This window comes from Talpa occidentalis, unplaced genomic scaffold (genome assembly GCF_014898055.3).
Source record: "Talpa occidentalis isolate TD23 unplaced genomic scaffold, MPIMG_talOcc4v2.1 talOcc4.5, whole genome shotgun sequence".
Lineage (NCBI taxonomy): Eukaryota > Metazoa > Chordata > Mammalia > Eulipotyphla > Talpidae > Talpa > Talpa occidentalis.
This window is the reverse complement of record NW_023604861.1, coordinates 60,822,997-60,838,000: the sequence shown is the minus strand read 5'-3', so window position 1 is coordinate 60,838,000 and position 15,004 is coordinate 60,822,997. Positions and strand designations below refer to the sequence as shown.

The 15,004-nt window shown below is 32.9% G+C and overlaps 1 protein-coding gene across 2 annotated transcripts in view; it reads left to right on the top strand.

The window, feature by feature from the left end:
* Window positions 1-15,004, top strand: part of RB1 (RB transcriptional corepressor 1) — a 146,424-nt gene that overhangs the window by 23,016 nt on the left and 108,404 nt on the right. For both annotated transcript variants that reach the window (XM_037527318.2, XM_054701160.1), the window contains exons 3-4: window positions 4,422-4,537; window positions 13,065-13,184. In XM_037527318.2, the coding sequence (XP_037383215.1) occupies window positions 4,422-4,537; window positions 13,065-13,184 (236 nt within the window). The remainder of the gene's footprint in view (window positions 1-4,421; window positions 4,538-13,064; window positions 13,185-15,004) is intronic.

Below are 15,004 nucleotides of genomic sequence, written 5' to 3'. Positions count from 1 at the left end.
TCAGATTTTAGAAGATACAAATAAAAACATTGCAAAAAAGAAATCTCTATGAATATAAAGATACATTTTTTAAATGATAAAGATTATTGGTTAGAATGATGTTTTTCGTTTAGGCATTTATAGAAAACAACTTTATTAATATAGTAATATTAATGATTACACAACATTTTGTAATCAACTCTAATCTTCATGGTTTTGTAAATTTTGTTTTTTTGCTCTAGCAAATCTTGCTGATATGTAGATATAAGACCAGACCAAGTGGATGCTATCGGCTAGAACTAAAATGCAGGTTCTCTCTCTTTCTGTCTCTGTCTACTTTTAATTACTTTAATCTAGAAATTCTGCTTCTAGAACTCTGTTGGACATTGGTCATTTTCTTTGCATAGATACACAAAAATATTTGCTATAACATCTATCTCATTTGTAACCTGGATCCTGCTAAAGAACTAAATCAAATGTAAGTAATTAAAATATTTAATATGCTTTTCACTATCAAGTTTAGAAGAAACTTTTCTCCCCCCAAAGGTAAAATATGTGTGAAGGAGAAAAAAAAAACCTATCTAGATATAGAATTAATTGGAATATTAACAGCAACAAGCTTTATAAGTCATCTGAAATGAAGGTTACATATTTTGTTCATAGAAAAATTCTTAAGATTCTTAAAAATCAGAAATTGTTTATAATGAAATATACATAAACATTTCTTTTAGGCATTTTATCATTCCAGGCGACCTGTGTGGTATTGTTTTGGCTATGTCTTAATAAACTTGCTGTTTAAATGAAAAGGAATAAACAACATATTCGACTTAAACAAATTTAGTTGCTTCATTACCCTCCATTTAAAAGAATAAATCAATAAAAATATAAAAATAAAAAGCAACTGAAACTGATGAGACCAGGCACATTGAGAGGAGTTAGGCTGACCAGGATACTGTGAGAACAAAGAAACAAACCAAAAGCTTGATAAGAAGTATACATAATAATTTTAAAAACTTGGTAATTTGGGGGTTATTAAATAGACAAGAAATCTTCCACATCTTATAAGCTTCTGAGAAACTGATCGTATTAATATAAACATATATATAAAAGTTGACATTGCTTTCTTTTATTAACATATAGTATATTTAGTAATTATAACAGTCAGGTAACATATACCATGTCACTTTCAGAAGTGGTACACTAGTAAGTACCATAGTTTCCAAATCAGATCTATTGAGGCATAATTTATATGCACTAAAATCAACCAATTTTAAGTGAACTGTTCAATAAATTTTGACAGTTTAATCATGTAATTATCATCATTAAGATATAAATTTTTATGTAGAACTTTTATTCAAATGACATTGCATTGTAACATTATGTAAGTTTCAGGTGCACATCACTGAAAATCAATATATGTATATATCACCTTAATTTCATCACTAAATGTCCAATTCTGTTGTTCACTATACAGTTGACCTCTTTTGTATGATTTTCCCACTTCTCTTGGTTACCACTAATTGTTCTTACAGTCTAAAATTATATTTTTATTTTATTTAGCCCATTTGTTTGTTTTCACATATAAGTAAAATTATACATTGTCATTCTCTGCGTTGCTTCTTTTACTAAGCATAATACCTTTTAGATTCACCCATGTTGTAGCAAATGACAGGATTTATCTTTTTTTACAGGTGAATATTATTCCATTATGTATATATACCACATCTTTTCATCTGCTGTGGCACTTAGTTTGTTTCCAGCTCCTGGCTATAGTAAATAATGCTGCAGTAAACATGGGGGGTACATCTATCTCTTCTAATTAATCTTGTGTTTTTCAGTAAATACTCAGAAGTGAGTAACTGGATGAAATGAAATTTCTATTTTTAAGTTTTCGATGTATCTCCATATTGCTTTCCATAACAGCTACTCCAATATACATTCCCAACAATAGAGTGCAATAGTCCCCTTCTCTCCACATCCACCCCAGCACTTGTTTCATGTCTTTTTGAAATGGCCATTCTCACATACACCATGATCAAGTGGGATTTATTTCAGGGATGTAATGATGGTTTGATATCTGCAAATAAATAAACTTGATATACCACACCAACAAAAAGAAGAACAAAAATCACAACCATTTCAGGAGATACAGAAGAAGGATTTTATAAGATTCAGCATCCCTTTATGATTAAAAACCCTCAAAAAAATGGGTATAGAAGGAACATACCTCAATATAAGTTCATATATGTCAAACCCATAGCTAACATCATACTCAGGGGTGGAAAACTGAAAGCTTTTACTTAAAGATCAGGAACAATACAAGGATGTCGATGTCCACTCTCACCATATTATTCAACATAGTATTGGAGGGCTTAGCAAGAACAATTAAATTATATCTGTGTGTGTGTGTATGTATGCATGCATCTGTCTATCTCTGTTCATCATCATCATCATCTGTATGTATATATGTATCCAAGTTGGAAAGAAAAGTAAACCTAACACAATTTGCGGATGATATGGTAATATACATAGAAAATACAAAAGACTCCAGTAAAGTGCTATTAGAAATTAATGAAAAAAAGTAGCAGACTACCAAATTAGTATACAAAATTGCTGTGTTTCTATATACACATAATTAGTAGAAAGAGAAATAAGAAAAACAATCTCATTTATAGCCACATCAAAAAGAATTAAATACTGTGTAAATAAATTCAAAGAACTAAAAGACCTATCCATAGAGATGTTTGATTATTACAGAAAATTCTTTTATTCTCTTTTGACGTCATCACCCAACATCTCCTCTCCTGTTCCCAGGAAGCCACTGATCTACTCTCTAACATTAAAGATTAGTTTTGTCTTTCTAGAATTTCATACAAAAGAAGTCAATTATATGGTATGCACCCTTTTGTTCTTGGTTTCTCTTTCTCAATGTAAGAATTTTGAGATTGATGTTGTTTTTATTATACATTTACTTTTTATTCTTGAATAATATTCCAGTATATCAATATAGCACAATTTGTTCACCTGTTTTTGGTTATTGGGTGGTTTCTAGTTCTTGGTTGGTTTTTGTAATTAATTAATTAATTAATCAATTAATTTAGTGGGACTCTTGCCAGCGGCCAGTAACGAATTGGCGCTGCAGAGGCTGTGGGCAGCCTCGCAGCCCAGCGCTCAACCGCTGTGCCACCAGGGGAGACCCCTAGTTCTTGGTTGTTATGAGTGAACCTGCTATGAACATTCATGTATAATGTTTTCTTAGGTGTTAATATCTGAGTGGAATTGCTCAGTGTTATGAAAAGCTTATATTTAACTTTATAGGAACTTGGCATATTTTTAAATGTTCCATTTCTCTACATCCTCATCAACCCTTGATATTTCAGAAATATATTTCAGGCTTTTGAATTTTAAGCATTCAAGTAGTTTTATAGCATATTTTCAAATGTTTCTTTCCCAAGTAGCTAAAATTAAGGACAAATTTATAGTTGGATTAGTGATAGACTTTGTATTATCTGTAAAGTTTAATAATCCAGAACAGGTTTCCTTCCTAAAACTTTTATATAATTGAGATTCCAAAATAATGTAAAGTTGTATCACATACTTTTCAAGTCTGTTGTAATCTCCAGTTTATAGTAGCAAATACCTCCATTGTTTAATACAACATCAGATATTTGACATTTCTTTTATTTTCAATTTAATATAATACAAATTTTACTTACAAAACATGTATTTAGGAAGTATTCTGTATTTTTAATGTACTCTAATAATGTACTCTAATAATGATGTACTTTAATGTACTCTAATAATGATGGAAATATATTCTAGTAGTACTGATAACCATTACTCATTTAAGTAGCTAGTTATATGCTAGGGACTTTAAATATTTAAGTTTTAAGGCTTTGTAGATATATCACCTAAATTAATTCTTACAAAGTAAGGTATGTTTTATATTTTCATTCTACAAGGAAGGCAACATGGCACTGAGGGGTATAAATTTCACAAGGTTAAAAAATACTTGAATTATTAATTGATATAGGAACTGAATAAATCAGAACAAGGATAGTCAAGTGAGAAAGTAGGCTTTTTTTAAACAACAATTTATATGTTATGGATGCTAGAGTTTTTTAACTTGACTTTGAGCACACTGGGTTGTTGAATAATGAGAAATTACTTCAAAGAACTCACTGACCCCCTAAATGTTCCACAGTAAGTTGTAATTTAACTTTTTGATTTTTTTTAGCATATTTTTGGCCTTATAATATAAAATTTGAGTATTTTTTACTAATGTAGAATTAAATGCTCTCAGTGCCATTTTATGCCATTTTAGGATTTAAAAACCAATTTATTTTATGCTAAATAGAAAAGACACATACAATAAATTTTGAATCTTGTATGCAATGTATGAATGATTTAATGAAATATTTGAACTTTATTTTTTTCCCCAGGAAGGTTATAATCAAAGGAAAAAGGAACTGTGGGGAATCTGTGTCTTTATTGCAGCAGTGGACCTAGATGAGATGCCATTTACTTTCACTGAGCTACAGAAAAGCATAGAAACCAGGTAAAATTTATTACACAAAAATATGCCTCTGCCATCAAAGAAAACTACTTTTGAACTTTCCCCCTAACAGACTTTAGAGAGCTAATGAAAAATGCTAGAATTATATAAAATATAAAGGACTTTTAATAAACATAACTTTTAAAATGCAACTACCTCATTTAAATAATATATCTATTATATTTAATTCTAAATGGCTCTATCCTAGAAAAGACATATACTACTGCCCTTTTTGGTAAAATTTTTTCATTACATTTCATAAATATGCTACAAAATAAATGACCATAGTTGATTAGACTCTCTACCCCCTTCATATTCATCCTCCCTTTCTGTTAATCTAAGTCCTGCAATCAGATTCCAAAGATTGGTTTTGGAATGTTCTTTTGCTTTGTTTCTTTATATTCCTCATATCAGTGAAATTATTCAGTACCTTTCTCCTTCTGACTTATTTCACTTAGTATAATTCTCTCCAGTTCCATCTGTGTTATCATAAATGGCAAAATCATCTTTTTCCCCCTTCTAAATAGCATAATACTATTCCATTTTGTATATATACCAGGTATAAGGTGATATCTCATTGTGGTTTTGGCTTGCATTTTCCTGATGATACATGATGGTGAGCATTTTTTCATTTGCTCATTGACCATCTGTATATCTTCTTTGGGGGAGTGCCTGTTTAGCTCTTCTGTTCTTTTTTTGATTGTGTTTGTTGTTTTTTTGTTGAATTGTATGAATTCATTGTCAATCTAGAATATTAGCCCCTTGTTGGATATATGATGTGTAAATATTGACTCCCATTCAATTGGGAGTAACAGTTTATTTTAGTGACAATTTCTTTTGCTATGCAGAAGCTTTTTATTTTGATGTAGTCCCAATGTTTATATTCTCTTTTGTTTTGGAGTCAAGTCCCCAAATACATCACTGAGGCCAGTGTTATGAAATGTTTTGCCTATATTTTCTTTTATGTGTATGATGTGAAATAGTGGTCTAGTTTCATTCTTTTGTATGTCGTCTAGTTTTCCCAACACCCTTTGTTGAAGAAACTGTCCTTTCTCCAGTGTTATTCTTGGCTCCTTTACCAACTGTGATGATGTAGGTTTTTTTCTGGGCTCTCAATTCTATTCCTTTGGTTTGTGTGTCTGTTTTTGTTTTCCCAGTATCATACTGTTTTATTATAACTTTCTAATATAGTTGGGACTCTTGGATTGTAATATTACCATTCATCCTCTGATTGTCAGTATTGCTTCTGCTATTCAGGGCCTTTTGTGGTTCCATGAATTTCAGAAATGTTTGCCCTGTTTCATAAAGAATGCTTTGAATCTTTAAAAGTGATTGCATTGAATATTTATATTGTTTTGGGTAGGGTTGTCATTTTGACTGTTAATTTTTGCAATCCATGAATAGGAAATATCTTTCCATTTATTTTAACAGTTTATTTATAGCTTCCATTTTATAGGCCCTTGACTTCCTTTGTCAAGTTTATCTTAGTATTTAATTCTTTTTGATGTAATTATAAGGGGGTTTTATTGATTTCTTCCTCTTTTAGCTCACTGGTGGTACATAGGAAGGCAACTGATTTTTGTATATTGATTTTATAACCTGCCACATTGCTGAATTGATTTATTATTTCAATTAGTTTATTAGTGGGGTCTTTAGGTTTCTCTATGTATATCATCACGCAGTCTGCAAATAATGATAACTTCATATTTTTCAATGTGGATTTCCTTTATATCCTTGTCTAGCCTAATTGCTTTATCTAGGATTTCCAATATTATGTTTAATAGCAGTGGTACAAGTGGACATACTTGCCTTATAGTAGATCTTAGTGGAAAACTTTCTTTTTTCACAGTTACGAATGATGCTAGCTGTGGGTGTCATATATAGCCTTCATTTTTTAAAAAAAGATTTATTTATTTATTTAATTTTTATACAATAGTTGGGGTACAGGCCAGAGGTGCAGGAGGGTGAGAAGATTCACCAGAGATAGAATGGGGAGCATAACAGGCAGACAGACCAAAAGCACTGCTGAGGGGAGCAGCAGATGCCACAAGAGAGGTCTGCCACATCATGTGGAAATCTCCCTGGCCGGCTGGGAATCGAACCTGCGCTGCAAGGCTGTGGACAGCTTCACAGCGCTCTGCTCAACCCGCTGCACCACTGGAAGGCCCTCGCCTTCATTTTGTTGAGATTTGTTCAGTCTAACCCCGGTTTTGGTTTGTTTTTTTTTTAAGACTTTTTGTTCTAGGGCCTCCCCTGTGGCACAGCGGTTGAGCGCTGGGTTGCGAAGTTGCCCACAGCCTCTGCAGTGCCGGTTCGATCCCCAGCCACCAGTGAGGGTCCCACATGGCGCGCAGACCTTCCCTGCCACCCGCTGCTCCCCTCAGCAGTGTATTTCATCAGTCTGTCTGTTCTGCAACCTGCTCTGGCTCTGGTGAATTCTCTCACCCTCCCGCGCTTCTGACTGTACCCAGCGCTTGTATAAATAAATAAATAAATAAATAAATCTTTTTTTTTTAAAAAAAAAAGACTTTTCATTCTAAGTGGATGTAGAATCTTGACACATACTTTTTCAGAATCTATTGATAGGATCGTATGGTTCTTATCTTTCCCTTTACTGATGTGATGAATTATGTTGACTGACTTTTAGTTGAACCATCTTTGTATCTCTAAAAATCCCACTTAATATGTGTACAATTCTTTCACATATTGAATTTGGTTTGCTAATATTTTGTTGATAGTTTGTCTTTGTTCATTAGGAAAATTCATCTGTAGTTTTCTTTTTTGTGTGTTGTCTTTGTATGGTTTTGGTATTAGGGTACTGTTAGCCTAATAAAATATTTGTTCAATTTGAGAAACAAACAAGAATTTGAGAAGGCAGTGGGTATTAGCTCATCTTTAAAGGTATAGTAGAAGTCACATCAATCCATCACTTTCTTGACTTTTATTTTTGGGGAGACTTTTGATTGCTGTTTCAATTTCCTTGCTTTTAATTGCTCTGGTTAGGTTTTCTAATTTCTTATCTATACAGTCTCAGATGGTTTTATATTTCTACGAATTTTTCCATCTTTTTTAAATTGTTCAACTTAACTAGCATACAAATGTTTATAGTAATTTCTTATGATCCTCTAAATTTCTAAATTGTCAGTTGTAACTTTTCCTCTTTTGTTTCTGATCCTGCTTATTTTAAATTCTCTAGTCTTTGTGAGCTTAGAGATTTGTTTATTATTTATTTTTTCAAAGAGCCAGCTTTTGTTTCATTAATCATTTGGACTTTTTTTTTTACTTCCATTTCATTGATTTCGTCTCTAATTTTTATTATTCATTTCCTTCTACTGGCTTTGGGTAGTTCTTCTTTTTCTTGTTCCTTAAGGTGAGAGAGAAGAATATTTGAGTTCTTTCTTATCTCTTGATATTGGCCTTATTGTTCTGTACTTCCCTCTAAGTACTGCTTTTGCTGTGTCCCATATATTCTGAAACATTGTATCTTCATTATAATTTGTGTTGAGGTATTTTTTAATTTCAGTCTCCACACATTAGAGGATTTTCCTGCTCTTTTTTGGGGGGAGGTATGTTTGTAGTTTGATACATTGTGGTTACCAAAGATGCTTGGTATGATTTCAGTCTTCATGAATTTGTTAATACTTGTCTTATAACCCAATATTTGGTCAGTCCTGGAGTATGTAGCATGTGCACTTGACAAGTTTATTCAGCTTTTTTAGGATGCAGTGCTCTATAAATGTATATTAAGCCCTTGTGGTCTAACTCCTTTCTTATGGCTATTGTTTCCCTTAATTATTTTCTGATTGGCCTATCCATTGGTGAAAGTGGAATGTTGCAGTCCTCTGACACTAATTTTTCTTTCCCAATGTCTTTGTTCAGATATGATGGTAATTGCATTATGTATTTTGATGTTCCTTCATTTGTTGAGTATCAGATGATTAATGTTATGTTTTCCTGTTATATTTTTTCCTTAATCATTATATAGTTCACCCCATTTCTTGTTACCATTTTTATTGGAAATCTATTTTATTTGAAATAAGTATAGCTGTTCTCACCTTCCTTTGGGTACAATTTGTTTATAGGATTGTTTTTCCAGTCCTTTATTTTGACCCTGGATTTCTCTTTGACATTTAGGAACATTTCCTGGAGACAGCCAAAAATTTAGAAGAGTTTTCTAATTCAACTATGTTTTCTGTGTCTTTTAATTGAATTGATAATTTCAGTCTGTTTATATTTGGAATGATTATTTATATATGAAAGTCTGCTAATGCTGTTTTGTCCTTAATTTTGTTGTTCTATTTTCCTGTTCAGTTCTTTGTTGATGGTCTCTTCAATTTAGATATAAGAGCACCTTTCATCATTTGTGGAGGTGTGTCTAGTATTTGCAAACTCCATCTTCTGTTTGTCTGAGAATGCCTTTATTTTTCCCTCAAGTCTGAAGGCAGACTTTGTAGTAATATTGATAGGCAGTTTTTGTTTTTTTTCAATTTTTGTTTTGATCACATTGTTCTGTTCTCTTCATGTCTGTAGTGTTTCTTCAGAGAAGTGTCTGATGTATGCCTGACTGGATTCCTTTATAGGTTATCTGCTGTTCCCCCTAACAGGCTTCAATATACTTTCTTTGTCTTACACTCTTGGAGGTTTCACTACTATGTGTCTCAGTATAGGTCTCATTCTGTTTAGTTACTTAGGTGTTCTTTTAGTATCATGGCCTTTTATATGTAGTTTCTTCTTCAGCTTTAGGAAATTTTCCTCTACTATTTCTTTAAATAAGTTCTCTGTTCTGTTCTCTCTCTTTCCCCCTTCTGGAATACTCACTATTCTTATAATGCCTTTCCTTATGGAGTATGATCATTTTTGAAGTGTTTCTTCATTTATTATCTTTGTGTTTCTCTTCTTCCACCTTGATTTGTGCATTATCATCTTGAAGGTCATTGATTCAATTTTCCATTTGGTCTGTTCTACTTCCTTAGCTTTCTTCAAAATTTTTATCTCCTCCATTGATTTTTTTACATCATGTTATCTCCATTATTTTCTTATTTAAAGCCTCCATTTAGATCTTCTACTTGTTAATTTTATTTCTGAAGGCATTCATTTGTTTTTCTGAGTTTTCTTGATATATTTGAACAGTTTTTCTGTTTTTCTTTCACTTGTTTGAAATTTTTTTATCAGAGCAATTTTGTTTTCTGTATTTGATAGGAAGAAGAGATTTTCTATATTCCTTATTTGGTTTCTTGTGATTTGTTCTTTCTCTGTGGTGTAGTATTTATTCTTCTGACAACTCAGGTTGCTGATGGTTGTATATTTTTGTCTCCCCATTGTTGGCTTTACAAACATTAATGGTGCAGAACTTATACTTTTCCAGTGGGCACTTTATGTTAGGGATATGTAATCTGTAACTGAATCTTCAGTTTGTACCTGGTGAAAGTGGTGTGTGCCAACACAACTTGTCCCTGTGTTAATGCTGCTAGCTCTCTTCTCTGAATTTCAGACTCCTGTGGTGCAGTCCTGACAAATTCCAATGCAGCTTCATTTACCTGCTCAGTTCCTATATCTGTCTGCTTCCAGAGGAAATAGGTGGTGGCAGTGACCCCACTTCTCTGTCACCTTTGTCTTACTCACAAGAGTCCCTGTCTGTCTGTCTTGACCCTGCACTCTTGCCTTTTCTGTCATAGTTAATTCCCCAGCAGTTTTGCTCTCCCTAAGTGTGGGTATGAACTGGTTCCTGCCCCAATAGCTGCTTTTTCCCCTATTAACCATTTCTTTTTATTGCTAGAGTTGAATTTCCTTCTAATCTTTTCTGCTGTACTTGGTCAGTGTTAGTTTCTGGTTTTGCCCTACTTTACAAGATCCTTTGAGTCCAGTGTGGGTTAATCTGCACTGACTTCTTAGTTTATCTTCCCCAGATCAAAATAGGGATCTTCCTCTTAACATGTTCCCTGAGTCCTGACCCCTTCTACTTCTGTGAGATATAACTGCTCTTTCATTTCTGATTCCCTTTATTAGAGTTCTTTCTTCTTTAGTTAGTGAGTGTTTCTGGATATTTGGCCATTTTATTTTTGAAACTACTACCTTTTTGTTTTATTGCTTTTTTGTACTGTTTTTTTTCCTTTTCTATTTATTTTGTTTTAATTTGGTATTATTTACTTCCTTCTGGTGGCTTTTGGTTTCACTTTTTCCTTTTTTTCTAGTTTCTTAAATTTAGATTGTTTGTTTGATATCTTTGTTTCTTGAGGCCTATATTGCTGTAAACTCACCTCTTAGTAATGCTATGCTGTGTTCCAAAGGTTCTAATAGCGTGTGTCTTCATTTTTGTTTGTCTCCAAGTTTTAAAAAATTTCTCTTTTAATTTTCCTTATTAAACCAGGGTTATTCAATAGTCTGTTTAGTTTTCATTGTTTGAGCTATTTCTCCACTTTCTTTTTAATGGCCAATTTCCAGTTTAATACCATTATGATTTGAGAAGATACTTAATACCATTTTAGTCTTCATGAATTTATTACCATTTTTTTGGTGACCCAGCATACAGTATATCCTAAAAAATATTCTGTGTACCCTTGAGAAAAATGTGTACTCTGTTTTTGAGAGTGTAGTGCCCTATATATTTATGTTTAGTCCACCTGGTCTGATTCTTCATTTAAGATTATTATTTCCTTGTTGATTTCTGTGTGGTTATCTGTACACTAATGTAAATGGGGTGTTGAATATTCTACTGCTGTGTTGCTGTCAATGTATGTTTTTGGTTTTATTTCTAGTTGTCTTACATGTTTTGATTCTGTTTTGTTGGTACATATATTCTAATGAGTATTTTGTCTTGTGATATACTGCTTCTGTAATGATTATATAATATCCATTACCATCTCTTCTTGTTACCTTTCTTAATTTTAAGTCTGTTTTATCTATTATAATTATGTCTGTTCCTCTTTTTTAGAGTGCCATTTGCTTGTAGGATTGTTTGCTAACCTTTTACTTTGAGTCTGTGTTGGGTTTCCTAGAGACAGCAGAAACTTGGGGATTTTTGTCATGATACAGTCAGCCACTTTCCTTTTAATTGGTGAACTTACATTATTCACATTTAGGAAAATTGATTTCTAAGTATTTATTGTCATTTTAGTATTTGCTTTCAGGGTTATTTTGTGGTTTCTCTTTGTTCTTTTGTTCTTTTTCTCTTTCCTTCTATTTTGAACGTTACCTTTTCTATAGTGTTTAGATTCAATTTTTATCTTTTACCTTGTTTCTTCTGGGCATTTTTGTTTTGCACTTATCATATACTGTATATATAGTGTTCTATACTTAGAATCTTAAATTGAAAGGAAATTCATCTTGATCTACTTATACCAGTTTCTGTTTTTACTCACTGTCCCTCTTCCATATTTTCTGGTTTTGAATTCTTGTTGAATCTAAGTCAGGTTTTATGTAAGGCCAATCCAATTTAGAGGAAATTAATTCTTTCAGCTGTTTGTCTATAAAGCTCTTTATTGTTCCTTGAGTGTTAGCTCACCTGGGTAGTGGATTCTTGGTTGGAAATCTTTTTCTTTTAACATGTTGAGTATTTCATGCTATTCCATTTGGCATGTAAGGTTTCTGTTAAGAAATCTGTTGATAGGGCCTCCCTGGTGGTGCAGGCGGTTGAGTGCAGTGCTGTGAAGCTGTCCTCAGCCTCTGCAGTGCTGGTTCAATCCCCCAGGCCATGGAGATACCCACATGGCGAGCAGACCTCTCTTATCTTGCCTGCTGCTCCCCTCAGCAGTATGTTTTGGTCAGTCTGCCTGTTCTGTTCCCCACACTGTCTTCGGTGAGTCCTCTCACCCTCCTGCACATCTAGCCTGTACCCGGGTTCTTGTATAAATAAATGAATCTTTAAAAACAAAAAAGAAATCTACTGATAGTCTCATGAGGATTCCCTTATACATGACTCTTTATTTTCTTAGTCTGATTTTAGGATCCTCTATCTTTCGTTCTTGATATTTTAATTACAGCATTTCTTGGTTTGTATCTCTTTGGGTATTTTGTTTGGAATTCTTTGAACTTCTTCAATTTCATACAGGGGGATTGATGAAGTGAGTAAATAAAGGATAAATGGATCCTAGGTTTCTTACTGTCAAAGAAAAGTTATAAGTATATAAATGAAAATAATGGAATGTATTTAATTATATACATGGATTAGTATATAAATGGAACCATGTAGTTTTGTGTAGGAATTGGATAAATGGATGTGAACTTATGGTTTTTGAAATACAGAGACAAGTAAATATACATGTATGTGTTTGTCACAAGTCTTCATTTTTACCATATTCCTAACAATAAATAGATGTAGATATAGTATATAGATATAGGTGTGTTGATTGAAGACTAGTGATTTTAACTCCCGAATCCTAGTAAAAAGCAAAAAGTAATTTCTTCCAAAAGACATAATTGTGATGCTGTATAGAACTAATAATCTTTGCAATGGAAAGGTTTATAGTTTGAAAAATGAAATAAAATGAATGTTTAGTTACTGATTTACTTTTTCCTATTTTGTCATTGGTAGTATCTATAAATTCTTTGACTTACTGAAAGAAATTGATACCAGTACCAAAGTTGATAATGCTATGTCAAGACTGCTGAAGAAGTATAATGTATTGTGTGCACTCTACAGCAAATTAGAAAGGTAAGGTAATTTTTTTATTAAGTTTACAGCCTGGTTTTTAATATAAGAATTTATGATTAGATTCCATCTGGGAACTATTACATAATTTCTAAAATTACTAAGCATTATCTCTTAGATTTCCCCCTTCACTATTAGTTTCTTATTAATTCTTAGCTTTCTTTTATCCAATCATATACATTGTGTGTGCTTCCTTTGAAATTTACTTTTTTGTAATTCATGAATCTCATGTTTTAGCAAATTTTAAGCTTAGTTCCCATGTTAGCCTCCTCTGCCAAATTTCTGGCTCTCAATGGAAGAGTACCTAAATTTAAACTTCTTCTTACTGGTTCTTACTTATTTAGCTTAGGAAAAGAAATATACTGGCAACAGAGGGTGTATGTGACCTGTACTACCAACTTATAATTTGTATCTTCATGGTTATTTAGAAGACTTTTCATTACTGTTCAGCTGGGAGAATGATGGAATTCAGATAACCTTGGGTTAATTTTTTAATAGATCCTTTTTATCCAGATCCACACCTGCAGTGATACTGGTTTGTGCCAGTTATCATGTGGGTTTTTTTTTTGCGGGGGTGGGGGGGATTCATTTCATTTGGATAAGAGAATAAGAAAGTTAATAGTTTAGCTAAATAAGCAGTTGTGTTGATAGGGTAGTAGTGGGGAAAAGGAAAGGAAGCATGTTCTTACATAATTTGGAGAGAATTAGTATGGAGATCGAGCAGGAAAGGAACATCTTCTAAGAAGGATGCTTCTATTTTTTTCTTTCCTATGTTTTGATTGGTATGCCACTAAAACATTAAAAATAGATCTACTGTATAATCCAGCAATTCAACTCTTCTAGGTATCTACCCAAAGAATGCAAAAATAAATATAAATTGAGTTTATGTTCAGAGGGATATATAAACTACTGTGTTCCTTGCATTGCTATTTATAAGAACCAAGTTATAGCAACAAATTTAAGTGCAACAAATTTGACACTGTGTACTGTTGAGTAGCAACAATTTAAAAGCAACAAATTTAAAAGCAGCAAATTTAAGAGCAACAAATTTATTATTATTATTTTTTAAATAATAAATTTTATTTTTATATTCCCCATACAATTGCAACCCCCCCATTCTGACCCCAATCCCTCCCCTCCCGCCCACCACCCCCCAAAAAGTGTCTCTGTTTCATAGTTTTTTGTTGATTTTGATTTTCACTTTCTTATAGTTATTCATTTTCCTGGTCCCTTATTTAAGTTTTCTAGATTCCTGCTATGAGTGAGACCATCCGGTATTTTTCTTTTTCTTTTTGGCTTATTTCGCTGAGCATGATCCCTTCCAGTGCCATCCATGTTGCTGCAAATTGCATGTGTTTATCTTTTTTGAATGCTGAGTAATATTCCATGGTATATATGTACCACATCTTCTTGATCCAGTCATCTATTTTTGGGCATTTGGGCTGTTTCCAAAGCTTAGCTATTGTAAATAGTGCTGCTATAAACATAGGGGTGCAGGTGTTCTTTGGAATTGATGTTTCTGTGTCCTTTGGGTAAATACCTAGGAGTGGAATTGCTGGATCATATGGAAGCTCTATGTTTAGTAGGTCCAGAAATCTCCACACAGCTCTCCATAGTGGTTGGACCAGTTTGCACTCCCACCAACAGTGCAGAAGAGTTCCTTTTTCTCCACACCCTCGCCAACATTTGTTGTTGCTAGTTTTTTTAATATGTGCCATTCTCACTGGTGTAAGATGGTATCTCATGGTATTTTTGATTTGCATTTCCCTGATTACAAGTGATGTTGAACATTTTTTCATATGCCTGTTGGCCATTTGCATTTC